At 58.9% G+C, this 20,180-nt stretch overlaps 1 protein-coding gene across 9 annotated transcripts; it reads left to right on the top strand.

Moving 5' to 3' along the window:
• Nucleotides 1-192: 192 nt before the first annotated feature.
• XRCC3 (X-ray repair cross complementing 3) lies at nt 193-18,349 on the top strand. Of its 9 annotated transcripts, XM_054530946.2 has the most exons (10): nt 198-248; nt 4,106-4,207; nt 4,428-4,640; nt 7,032-7,169; nt 8,492-8,704; nt 9,407-9,511; nt 12,627-12,781; nt 16,390-16,602; nt 16,787-16,833; nt 16,949-18,349. In XM_054530946.2, the coding sequence occupies exons 3-10, from the start codon at nt 4,586-4,588 to the stop codon at nt 17,166-17,168; spliced, it is 1,146 nt and encodes a 381-aa protein (XP_054386921.1). In that variant the 5' UTR covers nt 198-248; nt 4,106-4,207; nt 4,428-4,585; the 3' UTR covers nt 17,169-18,349. The 9 variants fall into 9 exon arrangements, with proteins under 9 accessions (XP_054386920.1, XP_009247812.1, XP_054386926.1 ...); XM_054530945.2 differs by lacking the exon at nt 4,106-4,207 and having other exon boundaries at nt 193-248; XM_054530947.2 differs by lacking the exons at nt 198-248; nt 4,106-4,207 and adding an exon at nt 335-1,426.
• Nucleotides 18,350-20,180: the final 1,831 nt, after the last annotated feature.

Below are 20,180 nucleotides of genomic sequence, written 5' to 3'. Positions count from 1 at the left end.
CTCTCCAATCCGCGTAAGGGCACCGCCCCTGCCACCCTGCGGTCGGCCACCAATCGGCGGCGAGGGCTGGCCCGGGTACGCTCCGCCCCTCCCAGAGAGACTGAGACTTTGGATTGGTTAGTTAGTCAGCCACGTCAGCGTCGCTTCGTCTCTGATTGGTGTAGCCCACTCAGGATGCTTGGCGCCTATTGGAGGAGAAGGCCGAGAGGGGCAGGACGGCGCGAAGAGGGGCGCGAAACCCGCGGAAGGTGAGGCCCGCCGAGTCGGGCTGTGGGGTCGGGCGGCGGTGGGGTCGGAGGTCGTGGGCGGCAGCGGGCGTGAGGGGTGAGGCAGGGTCAAGGGGCGGGGGCGGCCGCGGGTCTCCATTGCCCGAGCCTATGGGAGCAGGCGGGCCTGGGGCTGCCGCACTCACCCCGGGGCCCCGCCGCAGCTCGGGTAGCGTTCAGGCACCTCCCCGGGGCCGAGCCGCGTGCGCTCGGAGCGGGGAAGGCGGGGAAGGCGGTCTCCCGGGCCCCCGGTGCGCGCGGCGAGGCGTCCGCTTAGGGGAGGCCGAGGTGGGCCCGCGGCTGCGCCCCCGGCCTTCGATGCCTTCGCTCGTCCCCCTGGGACCGCTCTGGCCTCGCATCGAAGTGGGAGAGGTCTGAACAGTTATTTTAATGCTTTGATTTGGAAAGAAAATCTTTTAGGCTGGGCGCGGTGGCTCACGCCTGTAATCCCAGCACTTTGGGAGGCCGAGGCGGGCGGATCACGAGGTCAGGAGTTCAAGACCAGCCTGGCCAACGTGGTGAAACCCCGTCTCTACTAAAAATACAAAAATTAGCTGGGCGTGGTGGCACGTGCCTGTAATCCCAGCTGCTTGGGAGGCTGAGGCAGGAGAATTGCTTGAACCAGGATCCGGGAGGCGGAGGTTGCAGTGAGCCGAGATCACATTACTGCATTCCAGCCTGGGCTACAGAAAAAGACTCCGTCTCAAAAAGAAGAAAAAAAAAAAAGAAGAAGAAGAAGAAAATGTTTGTTCATCCTGCCTTTAATTCCTTATTACGAGGCGTGAATTTTTATTGTTTTTTTGAGACAGTCTGGCTCTGTCACCCGGGCTGGAGTGCAGTGGTGCCATCACAGCTCGGTGCAACCTCGAACTTCCGGGCTCTCAAGTAGCTGGGACCGCAAGCGCCACCACGGTGCCCGACTATTTTTCTTTTTTTTTTTTTTTTTTGGTAGAGAATAGGTCTTGCTGTGTTGCCCAGGCTGGTCTTGAACTCCTGAGCTCAAGCGACCCACCGCCTTGGCCTCCCACGGTGCTGGGATGACAGGCATCAGCAGCGTTGAAGCCTGTGAGGTGGGGTCCCTGTGGCTGACTCTGCCCTCTCCTGTGACCGTTGACAGTGCCAGGGTCCTTGTGTGTGGAGGAAATAAGGAGATGATCAAAGTATGATTCCACAAATCACACGGTTTATTGTCAAAGAGAATTTGTTCTCGGATTCACAGTGCTCAGAGGGGAGGAGAGGGGAGGAGGTGAAGATGCCTGGCAGGGAAGCAGGGCCTCCATGGATGGGCATTCACCGCAGGGAGGCGAGTGCCAGAATGGCCAGAGTCCAGTTGCTCTGCTGGGGTGGAGTGGGCCCCTGGAAAGTGACATCTGGTTAGAGTTCGAGGTGTTCCTTAGTAGCAGTGGAGAGCGTGAGAGCGGGAGCTCTCCGAGAAGCTGGGACCGAGGACCAGCTCCCAGGCCAGCAGGGTATAGCTTGCCTCAAAGCATCTGCGCAACCTTCAAGTTGATTTGTATTTTTGCAGTCCAGCAGTCAGGGTCAGTAACTCACATAAGGGAGTGTCTGATAAGGTTTAAGTGGCATTCCCAAAGTTGCGGAGTTCACTCGAGTCCTCACATATGTGGTCTGATAAGACATCACACTCTTGCAGGGGGGTCAGGTCACCCCAAAACATCAGACTATGTGAGTGCTGTGAATCACTTCAAAGCTACACAGCAGGTCCCAGGGCCCAAGGCAGAGGAGTGAGTCCACCTTGGAAGGCTCAGAGCAGCTCCAGGCAGTAACCACGGCATTTCCAGTGTCTGAATTTCCGGAGTCTGGCGTGTGAGCCTAACAGCTCTGGTGTGACCATCCGTACTCACCTAGCAGCACGTGACATCAGCTCTCACCCTGAAGTCATTGCTCAGCTCGGGTGCTGCAGGAAGACACACGGGTCTGTCTTGGGCCAGCCCCTTGCCTGCTGTGGGCTGCTCCCTGTGTGTGGCCTTCAGCCCGGTGTAGAGAGACGGGCTGGTCACACCCCTGCCCCTCACAGCGGTTAGAGGACAGAGGCATGTGCCGGGCTGTCTGTGGAGCTCCTGGGCCAATGTCTGGGATGTGGTAGGTGCTTGGTGTTAAAGGGAAAATATTCCAGGATACTTGTGAAAACACGTTAGGCAGACCATGGTTTCATTCAGAAACTTTGAGAGGTGTAGGAACCACCACACCGGGGTCTTGCAGTGGGAGAGAGGCTGGGCTCAGCTCTGAACAGGCCATGAGCTGGCGGCGGCTTATAGCTCCAGAGCTGGGCGAGGGCAGAGGATGGAAGGTTGCTAAGAGGAACCCCCAGGGGTGAAGGGGATGCGGGTTAAACTGACCTGCCAGGAGATCAGGCCACCCTGGGGACAGTGGAAGATGAGGAGCCTAATCAGCTGTCAAGGGTGATGGGACATGGGAGGAGGTCCTCGCTAAACCGACTTTGAGCCGGGCCTGTTAAACCAAGTTCTCACCAGGATGTGCACAGAGGGCCCAGGAGGAGCCTCAGGAGCCGGACTCCCGTTGGCCAAGCAGTCAGTCTGTTATCCGTCAGTGGACACTCTGCTTCCAGGTGCCTTGGCCCGCGTCCTGAAGGCGGGAGACGTTGCAGCCACGTGCTGGCCTTCCTGGTGCTCCTGCCAGTGTCCCGCTGCTTGACACAGTCCAAGTTTTGTATCCAGACCCAACCTGGGGCAGCAGCCTCCCGACAGCCCCCAGGCCCAGCCTGTCTGTGACAGTCACGCCTGCTCAGGGAGCCATCCTTCCGTGCAGATCTGGGCTGTGTTTTGGGTGGTACCTCAGGTGTGGGGTCCCCTACCAGGCACGAGGTTCATACTCCCCAGGCTGCCTCTTGTCCTCAGGGCTTGGAGAGTCCCATGTTCTGAAAATGACCTCTTTTCGAGCCAGGCGAGGCCACATCTCCTTTGGCAGTGTAGTGCCTTCCCTGGAGGTGGCATTCCTTTTTGATTTGCCTTCTGTGCTTGGGAACCTCACTTCCTCACTCTGGCCAGCTCTGCCAGCAGTTTGGAGCTGGTTCAGCACCCCACTGCCCTGCCTCGGCCTGCGCCCGGCCCTCCAGGGTGGCTTCTCGCCAGTTCCTGTCAGGCCTGCCTGGGCAACCAGGCCTGGGCACGTCCCTGTCCCTTGCTCAGAAAACCCACAGGCCATGGGGCCCCGGGAGCCTGGGGCGCGGGCAGGAAGCGCATCCTGGAGCACCAGCTTCCCTGCCCTGCCCGCCTCACGGGGTGCCTGGGGGCGTGCCTCAGCCTGCTGCTCCTGTAGTCTGTTCTCACGCTGGGCCTGTCTCCCTGAGCAGGCTGAACATGGGCATATGAGTGACCAGCATGATCGTGTCCAGGCCACATTCTGCGTGGTCCAAGGGAAAACCTTCTCCAAGTCCGCGGCCCACCCTTTCCTCTGCTGGGTTATGGCCGAGGGCGCCAGGTCTCACTGGAGGACATGGATCTTGGACCCGGCCCTCGAGGCTGCTGTCTTCCGGTTTCCCCGTGCCCTGGACACTCTTGGTCTCACCATTTGGGAGGCCGAGAGGGGATGCAGAGTGGCCTGTTGGAAAGGCCTTATGTGACCCCGGGCTGAGTCCCTGAGCAGCCCGCCGAGGCTGGAGGGGAGAAGAGCTGAGCTTCTGCCTCTCTGGGCCAGGCTCGGGCTGTGGAAGGGCTGCCAGCTCCCTTCCTGGGAGAGGCTGGGTGGGGCCCACAGGAAGCTGTCTTCTGCTGTTCGCTGCTGAGACAGCTGGGGGCCACCGATGTTCGGATTCCCTGAGCACCCTGCCAATCCCAGACTCACCTTCCTACTCTTTCCAGAGTCCCCAGGGAGACACTTAAGGGAAATTAAACTGCAGAGTGCAAGAGATGCCTCAGTCAAGTCAGCCAAAAACACGCGGGTCATCCCCGAGCCCCAGAGAAGTGAGTCGCGCAGGGCACTCAACTGCCGCAGGAGGATGGTCTTATTTCTAGCACTTTCCACAGGGGGTAAATGTGGTGGGTTTGGGAGATTTTTCAAATGCATCAGTGTCTGGAATGGGTTCTAAGCTGCTAAATAATTCTTAAAGGTAAATTACAGACATGTTGCCCTAGATGTAGCTAGACAGCCTTCCCTCTACAGTGAAGTCTCCTCCACCCTCAGTGACAGAGCCCCGATGACACGGACACCTCGGCTGCTGTCACTTCCCTGGTTCGGGCCTCCCACAGGCTTTGAATTGAAGGCGAGTGCCTCAGAATTTGCATCCATTGTTCTGTCTTTCCTGGGAAGTTATTCATCCTGGTGGCCAGCCCACCGACAAAATGGATTTGGATCTACTGGACCTGAATCCCAGAATTATTGCTGCAATTAAGAAAGGTACATTCATTTCTATTTACATAAAGGGTGTGGGTGGGTGTGTGCAGTTTATATAAGGCAGGTTAACAAAATGCTGGCTGGCTAAGCCTTCCTTCCTTTGCCTACCCTGATTATTAAACCGAGGGCGGGATGTATTATGGGATTTTCAGGTGTGTGTGTGTGTGTGTGTGTGTGTGTGTGTGTGTGTGTTCTTAACTACATGGATTTCTTTCAGTTACTTTTATTTTTATCAAAGTAATACATGCATATTGTCTAAAAAGTAAAATGGAGCCACATAAAGTCTTTTAGTTTTTTTTTGTTTTTTTTTGAGACAGAGTCTCGCTCTGTCACCCAGGCTGGACTGCAGTGGCGCGATCTCGGCTCACTGCGAGCTCCGCCTCCCGGGTTCACGCCATTCTCCTGCCTCAGCCTCCCGAGTAGCTGGGACTACAGGCGCCCACCACCACTCCCAGCTAATTTTTTGTATTTTTAGTAGAGACGGGGTTTCACTGTTTTAGCCAGGATGGTCTTGATCTCCTGACCTCATGATCCACCGCCTCGGCCTCCCAAAGTGTTGGGATTACAGGCGTGAGCCACCGCACCTGGCTGTCTTTTAGTTATTTTTTAAAAAAATATTTACATCTGGGCTCCTAAATGTGTTTATGTTGTAATGTTTGATTTGTCAGTGTTATTGATTATCCATGGACTTCTCTTGGGGGCTGTGAGGACTGAGTGTGCCTACACCTGTGTACCCCAACTTCCTCTCCCCCAGCTCCCTGCCCATACTTAGAACCTAGTTTGGGTGACATCAGCTGTCAGGGTTGTGACTGGGTGCATATTGGCCGTTGTTGAACCTGGTGTGGTGGTGCGGGGGATCATTTTCTTTCTTACAGCATCTTTTTTCCCCCCGAGTTAGTAAATGCTCAAAGCTCAGGCCCCATGTGCAGCCCCTGCCCCCTGCTCCCCGTGCCAGCCGCCTGGCTGTCATCCGGGGACCTTCTTGCCATCTTCCATCCTCCCCCATCTCCCAGGGCCTCAGCTACGTGAACCTCAGCACGCTGTCTGTGGCGAGAAGCCGGAGTGCTCATGGAGCTGCTGCAGCAGCCTGCTGACAGGGCAGGGCCTTGCTGTCCTGACCCTCCATCCTTGGCTGTTGGTTTTTATCCTCCTGTTGGTGGCCTTGTGATCACAGCTGCTGTCACAGCTGCAGACATGACGCTTGCAGACCAGGGACAGAGAAGGGCTCAGCCAGGGAGTTCCTTTCTCACCTGTGTCTCTTATCCAAAAACCAATGTTTCCAGAAGTCCCTGCAGACTTCGCAGCTGTGAAGGGGGCTGGGGCTGTGAGGCTTACCAGGGGGAGTGCCCCGCCACGGCCCCAATCCCGGCAAGTCCTCAGGGCCCACAGAGCCTTCTGGAGCAGCCTGTCTGCGGGAAGCCCTCTCCGCTGGATCTGGTGAAACCCGGGGGTGCTTTCTTCGTTCGTACCCTTCCATCTCCTTGTGTTTTCTGTGTGGCTTTTCTGAAGATCACCCCAGTGCTTACTATTTTCCAGCCTGACAATGGTTGTCTTTTCACTGCAGCGTTCAGCACACCCGTGTTGAGGGGGTTTCTGATGTGGCGGGTGTAAGTCTCCGTGGCCGGGTGGGCCCTTCGTCCACCACTGCTCCCTCTCGTGTGCCCTTCCTTGCACTTCCCTGATCGGCTGATCAGTCTGCAGCATTTGTCGTCTTTCTACGAGTTTGAAATTAGAAAGTGATGCACTTATCTGAGTCCAAAATTAACTTCCTTGCCCTCCTCCGCAAATGGCAAGTCCTGGGGATCTGCACCTCTGTAACGGCTGCCACCGCCGTTCTGATTTGCACGTGCTCTGCACCCTGCCCTGACTGCCCTGCGCAGCTGGCGTTTGGACCTGGGCTCTGCTTCCCTCCCAGCGCTCCCCTCCCCGCGCTCCCCTCCCCAGGGCACATGTCCTCGCCCGAGGCTCAGCCCAGGCTGGTGGGCGGGTGGCAGAAAGCTCGGTGCTGGTTTTTTCCTGCCCCTTTCTGGAGCACTGTCTCCAGCTGGCATGGAACTGGGTGCCTGTCGTTTCTTCTCAGCACCGGGACCTGCTCTCAGCACCAGGACCTGCCTGGCCCTGTCTTCTGGCTTCTGCCCTAGCTCACGAGGCTGGTGTCCGTCTGAGTGCCAGGACTCAGGGCGCAGTGTCCAGCAGCCCTTTCCTCTTGCCTGTGCATCGGCCACACTGTGTCCAGGGTTTCCAGGGAGCAGGGGATCCAGTCCCTACCCACCTTGTCCCCAGAATCGGAAGCACGGTGCTCTCACAGTGCTCTTACAAAGCACCTTTTGTCACTGTGTTGCCCTGCGTTATGACAGCCTGACATTTTCCTATAATTTATCTGTGTTATTTCAGCCAAACTGAAATCGGTAAAGGAGGTTTTACACTTTTCTGGACCAGATTTGAAGAGACTGACCAACCTCTCCAGCCCCGAGGTCTGGCACTTGCTGAGAACAGCCTCTTTACACCTGCGGGGAAGCAGCATCCTTACAGGTAGGTGGGTCCTGGCATCTCTGCCAGGGGTGACATGTGGCTCCAGCATCATGGTCCCAGTGGTGCAGGGCGGGGGCTGTGCAGACTCCACCCAGGGACCAGCCTCAGGGCGTGTGGCAGCTGCTCCAGCCCCAGAGTTCCCACTTGCTTGTCCTACACCCATGGGGCTGTGGTCACAGCATCGGGTCAGAAGATGCGTGAGGTGGACACAGAGGGGCTGTGGGGCCTCCTGGGACCTTGCTCCATGGGCCAGAGGAGGGAGTGCAGGAAGCAGGGATGGATTTGGCAGTCAGCTCCCAGAGCCCTTCAGGCTCTGGCAGGGCGGGAACGGTGTGAGATGGGGCCCTGGCTGCAGTCCCACCACCACGTGTGGGAAACCAGGTCTCGGCAGGGGAGGGAGGTACCCAGGGAACCCCATGCGCCTGGACGGACAAGGTTTCCATCCCTTCATCTGAGCAGGCCCTACTGGGCAGTGGGGTCCTGGCAGGAGCAGGGTCCTCCCTCCGCTGCAGGTGGCCCGGGCCCCGAGGAACACGCTGAACTTGGGGCTGCCACGGTGGGCAGGTGCCACGGCCGCACACACGGTGCTGTGGGCAGGGCTCTGGGCAGACCTCACAGTCAGGGTGGCCTGCTCCACCTGGACGGATGCCCAAGGCAGTGTGCAGACTCCAAGGGAGGGGCTGCTTCTCCTGGCCCAGGCCCCAGGCCCCAGGCCCCAGGCCCCAGGCCAAGAGCGCAGCCTGCACCGTGTGTCCCACCTTGAGCCTCGCCCTGAGGGGCTTCAGTGTCGTGGAGGAGGCTGTGTCAAATGGCTCATCCAAGGCCCTCTAGCCAAGAGGCTGTGACCAGCATTGCTCTAGAATGGTATCTGTCACAGAGAACTGACGGCATGAGGTGTGCACGTGTGTGCGCATGCGGGAGCCTGTTAAAGCCGCTTGAGAACTGTTCAGCACCCCAGGGCATCCCAGCTGGACAGAGCTGTGCCTTTTTCTTCACATGGAGGCTGTTAGGGAGCGCCTCGGGGCTCTCTGGAAGCTTTGGCTGAAGGCGTCTGGTGCTGCAGTTGCCCCATAGGGGGATCCCTGGGGGCATGTGATGGTGGCCCTGGGGCTCCCCCTGACTCTGCATCTCAGGTGCACCCGCCCTTCCCAGCCAGGCCACCCCTCCCTGCCCTCAGCACCTTGTTCACCCCTTGTGACCGCAGGCACCTGTGCTCCAGCCACACTGCACCTGGCACAGGCAGGCTGGCCGTGCCTCCCGCAGTACCCAGCCCTGTCCGCAGGCCCAGGAGAGTCAGGCCTGACACCATCCCTGCCCTTTAGCACTGCAGCTGCACCAGCAGAAGGAGCGGTTCCCCGCGCAGCACCAGCGCCTGAGCCTCGGCTGCCCGGTACTGGACGCGCTCCTCCGCGGTGGCCTGCCCCTGGATGGCATCACTGAGCTGGCCGGACGCAGCTCGGCAGGGAAGACCCAGCTGGCGCTGCAGCTCTGCCTGGCTGTGCAGTTCCCGCGGCAGCACGGAGGCCTGGAGGCTGGTGAGTGGCCACCCCTTCCGTGGGGTCTGGGCAGGTGGGCGGCCCCTGCTCTGTGCGGGACAGCTTTCCGTTGAGGTGGGGCAGTGGCTGCCACTTGCGCTGTTCCTACCATTGTGTCTCCCTCCTTCTCGCCCTGATTGCCCTCGCTCCTTCCAGAACAGGGAGGGAGAAGTGAAGCTGGGCTCAGCTGACAGCAGGAGGGGTGGGAGGGTATGAACCCCACCACCAGGCAGCCTGCCCTCAGCAGAGCTAGGCCCCCAGGGGTCGCTGGCTGAGCATAGCGATGCCGGCCGACGATCCGCACAGCTGCCAAGCCCGGAGCCCACAGAGCCAGCAGTGCAGGGAGGGCAGCACAGCCTTTCCCTGGGTGCCCCGCCGCCAGGCCAGGTATGCTCCTGGCGCGGCCCGGTGAGCCTGTACGGCTCTGTCTGTGAAACGAGGGTTCCCTGCATTGGACTGAAGCGTTCAGAGCGTCTGCTCGTGTCTCTCAGATGTTAAAAGTTCACGTAGTTTTAAACTGTGAGCTGTGAGTAGGAGAGATGTTTCTTAGTAGCTCCTTAACTTTTAAACCAATTCCCTGGTGTCAACATGCGATTCCCACGTTGTCTTAAACTCCACGTGAACACAGAGTGGCAGCATTTTTGCAGCATTTTTCATCGGTGGTGCCTTCAAGCGCATCTGCTAGACTCACTTCCCACACAGGGCGGGACCCCAGGCCCTGGACCCACAGGCCCATCCAGCCACCTCCTCACGGGCCTGACCTGCCAGCAGCGGTGTGGCTGGGAACCTCACCTCTGCCACCCTCAGGTCAGCGTCGTCCCCGGGACCCAGGGTGTGCTGTGCCTGCCTGAGCTTCAGTGCTGGGTGGAGGGTGAGGGGTCTCCTGAGCCTCTGTGTCGGGTGGAGGGTGAAGGTCTCCTGAGTTTCAGTGCTGGGTGGAGGGTGAGGGGTCTCCTGAGCCTCTGTGTCGGGTGGAGGGTGAGGGTCTCCTGAGTTTCAGTGCTGGGTGGAGGGTGAGGGTCTCCTGAGCCTCCGTGTTGGGTGGAGGGTGGGGGGTCTCCTGAGAGCCCAGCTGGGGTCTGCTCACGCCACAGGCATTTTTGTCCCTGCAGCCCAGGGGAGGGCGCCCTCCTGTCAGGTGCCTGAGTCCCTGCGGCTGGTCTCGGGGGTGAGCCTGGAGGCAGCCAGAAGCCGGGAGGATAGGAGTTGGCCTTGAAAATGGGAGTCTCCCACTTACCCCACGGAAGAGCTGCTGTGAGGTGGAGGCGGGACGTGAGCGTGCTCAGGAACGGGACAGGAGCCGCCCTCATTCTCCAGCGTCCTCCGTGCCAGGCTTCGTGCAAATCTGATCTGTGCAATGACTCCCCCTGAGCTTCCACCCCGTTGGCCTTTTCAGTGAAGCCCATACTCCCCGCTACCCAGGGACACAGAAGCCTTAGGACACCCTCCCTGAATCCCCTAGCTGTGCCCAGCCCAGTGACTGCCACGGGAAGAGAGCACGGTCCAGCCTTGCGGACCAGGGGCTGGGAGGAGGCCCCACGGCCACCGTGACCACGTGCAAGGTTAGCGATCAGATGTGCTTTCCTGGGGAAATGACTTCTTTTCCTGGATCCAATCTAAAGGCCCGAATTTTGAAAAGAAAGTGGCAGGCGGGCTCTGGAGTGATTCCGACTCCCGTGCTTAAGCCCCGTGAAGCTCTCCCAGGCCTGCTGGGGCCCCGCCCACCGCTGGGCTGCCCACAGCCACCCTCCTGCCAGCTTCACGATGTCCCCATGACTGTGCAGCCCCTACATACGTCACCCCAACAAAACACACTGCTTGACCGGTTCCACCTGCTTCCGAGCCTTCCAGCCCAGCCTCTCTCCAGCCAACAGGACGGAGGAAGCCCAGGGCCCCGACCTTCCTGTGGCTTCCTGACTAGGGGCATGGTCACGGCTGGGGACACTGGTGGGGAAGGGAACCAGCCACAAAAGGGATGTGGCCTCCCAAGGCAGTATTTGTACATCCCTGGCCTCAAGTGGGCCAGATGCTTCTCAGAAGCTTAGTTCTGACACAGAATGGGGCGGGGGGTTTCCTGACCCATTTTTGCAACTCTTCTTTCCGTTTGAAATTCTGTCAAAACAAAATCAGGTCAGAATTAAAGGTTTACGCGGACACTCACAAACAGGCTGCATGACACAGCGTGGGGGCACTGGCTCTCCCACAACTGCATGCACCACTGCAGGAACAGGACGACCCCCCGTGGGCCACGGGGTCCTGGCTGGGCAGCCTTCCTGGCATAGTCAATGCTTAGAGAGCTCGCCGGCCTTTTTTTTGTTTTTGTTTTTGCAGGAAACTGGAGTTTATTATTACTCAAATCAGTCCCCCTAAGCATTCCTGTTTTTTAAATTGAGACGTAATTTACTTGCCATAAAATTCCCTCTAAAAGTGTACAGTTCAGCCTGATAGGTGCAGTGCCTCACGCCTGTAATCCCAGCACTTTGGGAGGCCGAGGCTGAGGCAGGCGGATCATGAAGTCAGGAGTTCGAGAGCAGCCTGACCAACATGGTGAAACCCAGTCTCTACTAAAAATACAAAAATTAGCTGGGTGTGGTAGTGCACGCCTTGTAATCTCAGCTACTCAGAAGGCTGAGGCAGGAGAATCGCTTGAACCTGGGAGGCGGAGGTTGCAGTGAGCCGAGATCGCGCCACTGCACTCCAGCCTGGGTGACAGAGTGAGTCGCTGTCTCTCAAAAATAAAAAAATAAATAAATTCAGTGGCTTTTAATAGAAGCACAAAGTTCTGTGCCCGTCACCACTATCCAATTCCAGAACAGTTCCCTCACCCCAAAAGGAAACCCTACCCATGAGCAGTCAGCCCCCACCCCCAGCAGCCTGCCTCCCCTTTCTCTACCTGTCGCTCTTCCTGTCCTGGGAGCTCCATGCGAGTGGAACCAGACAGCACGTGGTCTCGTGATGGGCTTCCTTCATTGGCATTGTGTTTTCGAGGTTCATCCATGCTGGAGCAGGTGTCAAAACTGCCTTCCCTTTTAAGACTGAATCATCCACTGTAAGGATGGGCGGCATTCCTTTCGTCCACTCCTTGGTGACATCCATGCTGGAGCAGGTGTCAAAACTGCCTTCCCTTTTAAAACTCAATCATCCCACTGTAAGGATGGGCCACACTCCAGTCGTCCACTCCTCAGTTGATGGCCTTTGGGCCGTCTCTCCCCGGGCTGTCATGAAACGTGCTACGGTGGACATTGGTGTGTGTCTCCAGGCGGACGTGTTTTCTCTTGGGTATCTACCTAGGAGTGGGGCTGCTAGGTCATGTGATTTGTTTAACTTTTTAAGGAAGTACCGATTGTTTTCCAAGCTGCACCATTTTACATTCCTAGCGGCAGCGCACAGGGGTCGGGTCCGCCTTCTCCACCTCCTCACCAACACGTGTCTTTTCAAGCTGGCTTTTCGAATTGCACCGTGGAGCCCAGATTGCAGGAGCTTTGAAGAGAGGAAACACTTGCTCAGTGGGGGCCTTGAGGGTGGCCATGTGTCAGGGCTCGGGCCATTTCCAGAAGGCGTTGCCCTGATGCTGCCACTTGCTCCCTGCCCTGCAGTGGGGAACAGAGGGGCACGGGGGAAAGGAGGGGCACGGTGGAGCAGGAGAGGCCTCCCATCTGTGGCCATTCCAGCCCAGGGCCCAGGACAGGGGAAGTCCTTGCCTGGGTGTTAGAAGTGGAGACCCAGCCCGTATTCCTCCTGAGGGGTCACCTGGCCCCGAAGGTGGCTGCCAGTGGGAGGGTGAGAACCAGCACCAGCATCCTCCCTCCCCAGGCGAGGGGCAGAGAGTTAGAAATGGCGGGAGACATGTGCACTTGATTTGTGTGGCAGTCACAGGCCCATCTGGAGTCCCCTGGGCACATCAGGCACTCTCGCTTCCCAGGAGCCGTCTACATCTGCACGGAAGACGCCTTCCCGCACAAGCGCCTGCAGCAGCTCATGGCCCAGCAGCCGCGGCTGCGCACTGACGTTCCAGGAGAGCTGCTTCAGAAGCTCCGATTTGGCAGCCAGATCTTCATCGAGCACGTGGCCGATGTGGTGAGTGTGGGAGAAGCCCCATGACACCCCCAAGGCAAGCTATTCAGGACCCCTGGGGCAGGTGTAGCCACCACGGCAATGGGGTCTCCCAGCAGGGTAGTGAGAGATGGGGCTCAGCTCTGAACACAGCATGGGTAATGGGGGTTTACGCCCAAGGAGCAGGTGGGGTCAGAGGATGGAGAGTGACTGAGAGGAACTGGCAGGGGAGGGGGTTCTGGCTGAAGCATCCTGCCAGGACCCTTGTTGAAGGTGGGCCTTGGGGATCAGACCACCCCTGGGGACTGTGGAGGATGGACCAGTCAGCTACTGAGGGCGACTGGATACGGAGAGCGGGGGTCCTGCTGCAATCTCAGCAGGGATTGCCAAAACTGGATTTCACGAGGATGTGCACAGATGGGCCTAGGAGGAGGCTCAGGAGCCTGACGGCAGTTTGGCCAAACAGAATCCTGGCCAGGAGTGGCTGTGGGCCAGGCAGGCAGGGCGGCAGGCTGCGACACCCAGTTATATCTGAATCTCAGGCAGCTTCGAAGCGTGTTCTAGAATGAGGATACCCATATTCAGATCAACTTTCTTCAGGATCTGAAACTCAGATGTAACTGGGCGCCTGTACACCATCTGTCAACCCTGCCCATGAAGACGGAGTGGGGAAGAGAAGCCCCAGGCGGGTGGCAAGGGCCTCCTCTGGGCTGGGGGCCCCTGACCAGCTGCCCCAGGAGACCACCGCCCTGAGAAGGATGGGACCTGCTCTCCAGGCTGCTGCCCTGGTGAGATAGCCGTGTTGGTTTCACCCTTGCCTCTGAGGGGAAGATGGCCCTCACTAGGGGCACAGGGGCTCCACCTGGCCAAGGCCTGCTGGGCACCCAGCTCAGACAGGCGACCTCAGATCCTTGACCACTGCCTGGCTGCTGGCTTCCCTGCAGACACTGGCTGGGCTTGGAGGAGGGACCCATGGCAGGGCCTTGCAGAGAGCAGGGGCCACTCACCGGGGGCCAGTGGAGTCTGTCCTGCGCCAAGAAGCAGGCAAGAGAGGCTGGGACCCATCCCTGCAGCTGGGGCAGCAGTGCTGTGAGCTCTCAGTGCTTAGTTTATAGAGATCATCCTGGGAGGGAGAAGTGATGAAGTAGAAAAGATGCAGAAGAAAAGATGGGAAGTTTGGGAGTAAACCCCTGACCAAAGGCAAATAAGGAAATTCCGCCCTGTGCAGGGGGAACGGCTGCCATGTCCCGCCCACCCTAGACATGGCTGTGGCCTGGCAGAGCAGCTCCTGGGTGGGCCTTCCCCCACTTTCTCTTTTTTTTTTTTTTTTTTTTTTTTTTTAAGACGGAGTCTCGCTCTGTCACCAGGCTGGAGTATAGTGGCACAATCTCAGCTCACTGCAAGCTCCGCCTCCCGGGTTCACGCTATTCTCCTGCCTCAGCCTCCCGAATAGCTGGGACTACAGGCACCTGCCACCACGCCTGGCTAATTCTTTGTATCTTTAATAGAGACGGGGTTTCACCGTGTTAGCCAGGATGGTCTTTATCTCCTGACCTGGTGATCCACCCGCCTCGGCTTCCCAAAGTGCTGCGATTGCAGGCGTGAGCCGCCGCGCCTGGCCAGCCTTCCCCCACTTTTAAGAGGTCTTATAAAAACTTTCAAGTAAAGCATAAGGCATATAAACTTTTAATTTAAAAAAATGTACAATAAAATACATTATCGCACACAACGTGAGGAAGTTACACATGGGAAGGGAGCCGTGGGCCCGGCTCATGCCCCAGGTCTCCTGGGAGAGGCCACGCCACACCAGGGCACCAGCTTAGGCCCAGCCCCAGCCCCAAGGTCACGCCAGCCGTGTGGTCATTAGTATCATGCCCCACGCACACAGACGCAGGAGAAATGAGTGAGCGCTGCAGCTCCCGGCCAGGGGCCCTTCCTGCCGCCCTGGCTGTCCCGGGCCAGCTCCGGGCCACACTCGGCAGTCCCATCCTGGAGCGGGGCCAGGTCGGGGTCACTGCAAGAGAAGATAAAAGGTCAGGGCTGGGCCGCCAAAACCTGATAGTGTTACTAAGTTCTGTTCTGGAAACAGCTCTCTGGGGAGCCCCCACCCCAAGTCTGCCTAGAGAAGAGGGTGTTGCTGGTTGTGAGCCTCCCTGGGGCCGAGGGGTCATGGGGGACCGGTGCGTCTTTGGTCTCTGCTCCCTGGAGCACCAAAGGCCTGCATCTGGCACGGGGGAGGCCAGGGGTGTGGACACAGAGCCTTCTCTTGCATAAGCAGAGCCTGGTGCCGTTCCCACCCCACCACTCCTCTGTAGCCCTTGGGCTTGCATGAGGGTGGGGACCTCTGAGCCAAGCCCCTCTCGGAGGCCCAGCCCAGCAGCTAGCAGCAGTCACCACTTGCCCAGCCCCGCTAGTCCCTGCACGTGCAAAGTCCCTCCCTGGCCCAGCTGCCTGCTTCCTGGGGCTGCAGGCCGTGGGACTCACGTTAGCGGTGGCGTCTTCCAGGCCACTGCTGCTGCTGTCGTTTTCCACAAAAAGAGGCTCGGCCAGAGATGCCCTGGAGACGAAGCACAGACGAGTTTCACTCAGGGCGTGCGGGCGGCCCTCAGGCGTCTTCAGAGCTCCGGGCGTGACACCAGTGTGTGGCTGCAGACCTTGGACTTGGGCAGCCTAGGGGCCCCTTAGCAGCCTCCATCTGGCCAGAGCTGCTGGCAAGGCCCATGGGGCCTGAACTACCCTGCTTGGTGCCAGGAGCAGCTGTGCCACCCTCCCCCATCACCACGGCTCACCAAGCTGTGCGGTCAGAGGCCAGGCCAGCCATGCCAATGGCCCTGGCACCCACAGGCCACGGCAGCACCCAGAGGGAGGCCGAGGACACCTGCCTTCCCTGGGGGCCTCCCCTGGAAGCTCTCCTGGGAGCCGGTGGGTACAGGGCCGTTTCTACCCCTTGGCCAGGCCAGGCTAGCTCAGAGCACAGGGCTAAGGCCTGGTTGCACGGGAGGCACTGGCCTTGAGGGTGTCTCAACCTGCAGCCCCATCCTGATCCCCAGGTGGTCTCCCAGAGTGCCCCACGCCTTGGCAGAGGCAGGCCAGGCCTGACTCATCTGAGTAGCGCCTGAAGGGCATCAGGCCCCTGCCTTGCTGAGCGTCTGAAGAGGTCATGGCCCAGGTGGTCATGGCCACCATGGGCTGGCTTTGGTGGCACTGTGGCCAGGTTCGGGTTGTCTGAGCACCTGGTGTGGGGCCACTGAAGGAGGGGGCTGGTTGCTGCTGACCTGTGAGGGGGAGAGGGTGAAACCATGGCAAAAGGAGAGCAGAGCCCCGCAAGGACTCAGGAGCCTGCGCAAAGGACGCCTCTACAGAGGACGGTGTTGGCACAGCCAAGGGGTGACTGCCTGGGAGGGCCAGAGGAAGGACATGGGGCCAAGGGAACCAGTTGTGTGAGCCTGAAGCTTCTATAGTTGGAGCCTTTTTGAGAAAAATACAGAATTGGGCTCAGAGTATGGGCACTGTGAGCCCCAGGTGGGTAGGAAGGTTTTGAGTCAGACGGTCGAGTGACAGTCCAAACGGGGTCTGGTCACCTGGGGCGGGGGCTTGCTGACCAGCATAGACAATGACAGCTGTCCCCACAGGACACCTTGTTGGAGTGTGTGAATAAGAAGGTCCCCGTACTGCTGTCTCGGGGCATGGCTCGCCTGGTGGTCATCGACTCGGTGGCAGCCCCATTCCGCTGTGAATTTGACAGCCAGGCCTCCGCCCCCAGGGCCAGGCGTCTGCAGTCCCTGGGGGCCGCGCTGCGTGAGCTGAGCAGTGCCTTCCAGAGCCCCGTGCTGTGCATCAACCAGGTGGGCACCAAGGCAGGGGTGCACCCGTGAGCTCGTATTTTTAGCCAGGATGCGGAAGCAGAGCCGGTGTGGAGGTGGGGTGGGTGGCAGTGAGGTGGCCTCCAGCTCCTGCGGGTAGCAGCCTGTGCCTAACCATCGAGAAGACCCTCAGCCGTTGCAGCTGACCCGGACTGTGCTCTTCCAGGTGACAGAGGCCGTGGAGGAGCAGGGCGCAGCACACGGGCCGCTGGGGTGAGTGCAGCCATGTGGTGTGTGCACCTCTGCGCAGGTGCCAGGGGCACAGCTGGGCCGAAGTGGGTGGGGCCACCAAGCCTGAGCGCCAGCTTGCCTGCTTCCTGTTTCTCAGGTTCTGGGACGAGCGTGTTTCCCCAGCCCTTGGCATAACCTGGGCTAACCAGCTCCTGGTGAGACTGCTGGCTGACCGGCTCCGCGAGGAAGAGGCGGCCCTCGGCTGCCCAGCCCGGACCCTGCGGGTGCTCTCTGCCCCCCACCTGGCCCCCTCCTCCTGTTCCTACACGATCAGTGCAGAAGGGGTGCGAGGGACACCTGGGACCCAGTCCCACTGACGCGGTGGCAGCTGCACAACAGCCCTGCCTGAGAAGCCCCGACACATGGGGCTCGAGCCTTTAAAACGCGTCTGCCTGGGCCGTGGCACAGCTGGGAGCCTGGTTGAGACACAGCTGGGAGCCTGGTTCAGACACAGACACAGCTCTTCCAGGGCAGCGGCTGCACTTTCTCATCCGAACATGGTGGTCACAGACTGACCCCCACCTGAGCTGGGGGGCTGTTCCGCCTCTCCCTGGGTCTGGGGACAGGCCCGCTTGCTGGGTACCTGGTCCCCACTGCTGAGCTGGTCCTTGGGGACAGGTGATTCTCAGGGCTGGAGCCTGGGGTGTCCTACAGTGACTCCCTGGGAGCCGCCTGCTTCTTCTCCGCATGGAAGCCCACCTGGGGTCGCGTCTGAGGCCTGCCCCCTGGGCTGGGGCCTCAGACCCTCAGCCTTGGGACCGTGCCCACGAGGGTCTCCCCTCCTGCACACAGGGCAGTCCTTACTCCCCCCACCACTCGGGCCACAGCGGGGCTGCAGGCAGGCGGCTCCTCCTCACCCACCTCTGGGTCCTTGGCTCCCGGGGTCCCCACCTCGGCACACACTGTGCCCCACAAAACTTCAGTGTGGTACAAGGTGGAGAAAGCATATCCCACCGACCTCCAGTGTCAGGGTCCAGGAGAGCCTGGGGTTGGGGGGGGCTGCCTTGTCTCTAGTAGTGTGGCCTGTGCCAGCACCACAGCCATTCTGAGGAGCGCAGGCAGCGCAGGGCTGGCAGGTGACAGGCTCGTCAGCCACCTGGGAACACAGTTCTGGGCAAAGAGGATCCAAGGTTGAGAGGAAGGAGGGTCCCGGTGTATCCTGGCCCTGGGGGTCTGGGCGTCCAGCTCAGCCCTGGCCTGGCGGGGTGGCACTCTGGTAGGGATATGGCAGGACTCCTGGCAGGGCCACCTGCAGACCCAGTCCCACACTGTGGCCAGGCCTTACATCTAGCCGGAAAGCAGAGCCTCCCGGGAACACATCTGGCTGCAGATGCTGAAATATCCACCCGGCAGGCAGAGCAGCGTGGCCTCCCCATGGGCACAGTGGTGACCCCCTTGATTCCCACCGTACAACCCCCTCCACCCCCCAACCCAGTTGCCTCCACATGCTGCCTGGCACAGACCAGGCCTCTGACAAATAAATGTTCAATGGATGCAGTTCCAGGACCTGCTTCTTGCTGTCTGCCAGGCACTGCTCTGAGTAATTTATGCACATTGAAGTATGTTCTCCTCACAAATCCCAGGGATAGGTACTGTTACATCTCCACTTGCAGGTAGGGAAATTGAGGCCCAGAACTGTTAAGTAGCTTGACTCCTCCCACAACCCAGAGGCAGAAATTGTCACCCCCAACCTCATGTGCCCAGGGTGAGCCTGTGGGTGCTCCTACAGTGGGAGGAAGGGGGGCTGGCACTGGTTGGGGGAAAGCTATGACCCTAAAGTTAAGAATCACTGGCATGAACATCGGAAAAAGTTATTTTGGGGTTGGATTTTTACAAAACAGCCTTTCTGCAAAAGTGCAGGGATTCTACAACAGCAAGTAAGACATTTTATTTCTGTAATTGAACATAAGCAATTCCAAATGCTTTTCTAGGCAAAGACATGCCAGCGATTAGAAAATGAGACAGCTTAAAGACAGAGAGGTACATTTAACAGAGAAAACACGCCTGGAAGCTCGGCCGGCCCCACCCATGCTGGCTCAGTTCCTGCCCCTGGAGGGAAGGGGCTGAGGGGCTTCCCGTCCCAGGGAACTCCCACCACAGGAGTCTGCAGAAGGGCTGGCCTGGCAGTCCCAGGAGCACTGACCATCCCCTTAGGGAGGCACCACGCCCTGGGGAGCACAGTCCCGGGCCAGGGCCACGGGTCTTGCCCTGAAGACCCTCCCTCAGGGACCACGCGCCCTGACCCTCATTGCCTCACCATATTATAAAACACTAAAACCACTTAAGTTCTTCCCCACAATGTTGGGGAAGTAACTGTAAACAGAATACACGTCTACATATCAGCCCTAAGACAGCTGGCCCCGCTGCACACGCAGCCTGCCGGCCCTAGCAAGACATGGTCAGAGCTGCTAAGTGCTCTACAGCATTCAGAAATCTGACCACAGCGTACACACAGCTCACAAGTCAGTGCAAACAGAAGCTAATGACATCCTCCAAGAAAATTCCCTACAGTTATGACAATGGAAAACCTGTTCTACATTCTAACCATACATCATTAGCAATGTTTAATACATCTTACCGTAAACACTGAATTTCTAATTACATGATATTCCTAGCAGCTTAATCCAGAAAATAACGAGTGAATCCCTCCAATACTGTAAACACAAGACCAAGTGCTGCCCATGAGTGCCCCGTGCCACCCGCGGGCACCACCGGCCTCTGAGGACCCCTGAGCCGCACACTGCTGCTGCTTCAGGGAAGCATCCATGTCACAGGACCTCCCCAGGGGCCTGGTTTCTGCCACAGCTGCACCGACTACCCAGAGATACGCTGTCCGCCCGCAGATCCAGACACTCCCATGCCATGGTTGCTGGGGCCAGGCGCTGCACACACGGCTGCCGTGGGGGGGCGCAGTGATTATTTTGACAGCAACTCTGAAGAAACAGGTGCTGACTCTCACGCAGGGTTCCTCTCACCAGAAAGACAACACAGAGGAGGAGGGATGGCTGGGCCTACCACTTCTCTCCTCTGAAGGGGAAAAATTCAGACCGCCAGATAGGAAATGGCTTAAATCACTGCACTTCTATTGGGTGGAGGGGTTCAAACATCGGGGACTCAGGTACTCAGAGTCCCTTGCCACCTCCCTCTCTGAAACACGAACCTTCCTTTACAAGCTGGCTTCAGGGAGGCCCCCCTGGCTTCTCTTACCCCAACACACAGTACTCCCACAGCCACAGTGCTGCAGAGGCCACCTCGGCCCTAAAGTCCCACAGCTGGAAGCCAGAGCAGGCTCCACACAGGCCCCACACAACCTCGTCTGCACCCATCAG

Source organism: Pongo abelii, chromosome 15, assembly GCF_028885655.2.
Source record: "Pongo abelii isolate AG06213 chromosome 15, NHGRI_mPonAbe1-v2.0_pri, whole genome shotgun sequence".
Taxonomy (NCBI): domain Eukaryota; kingdom Metazoa; phylum Chordata; class Mammalia; order Primates; family Hominidae; genus Pongo; species Pongo abelii.
Note: the sequence above shows the minus strand (reverse complement) of the source record. Positions and strands in the feature narration are given on the sequence as shown.

Excerpts from the sequence above, each read along its gene's own strand:
- XRCC3 (XM_054530945.2), top strand. The coding sequence starts at position 4,586 with ATGGATTTGGATCTACTGGACCTGAATCCCAGAATTATTGCTGCAATT. Across the intron at positions 7,170-8,491 it reads GGGAAGCAGCATCCTTACAG|CACTGCAGCTGCACCAGCAG; the intron begins GTAGGTGGGTCC and ends CCTGCCCTTTAG. Across the intron at positions 9,512-12,626 it reads CTCACCTCTGCCACCCTCAG|GAGCCGTCTACATCTGCACG; the intron begins GTCAGCGTCGTC and ends CTCGCTTCCCAG.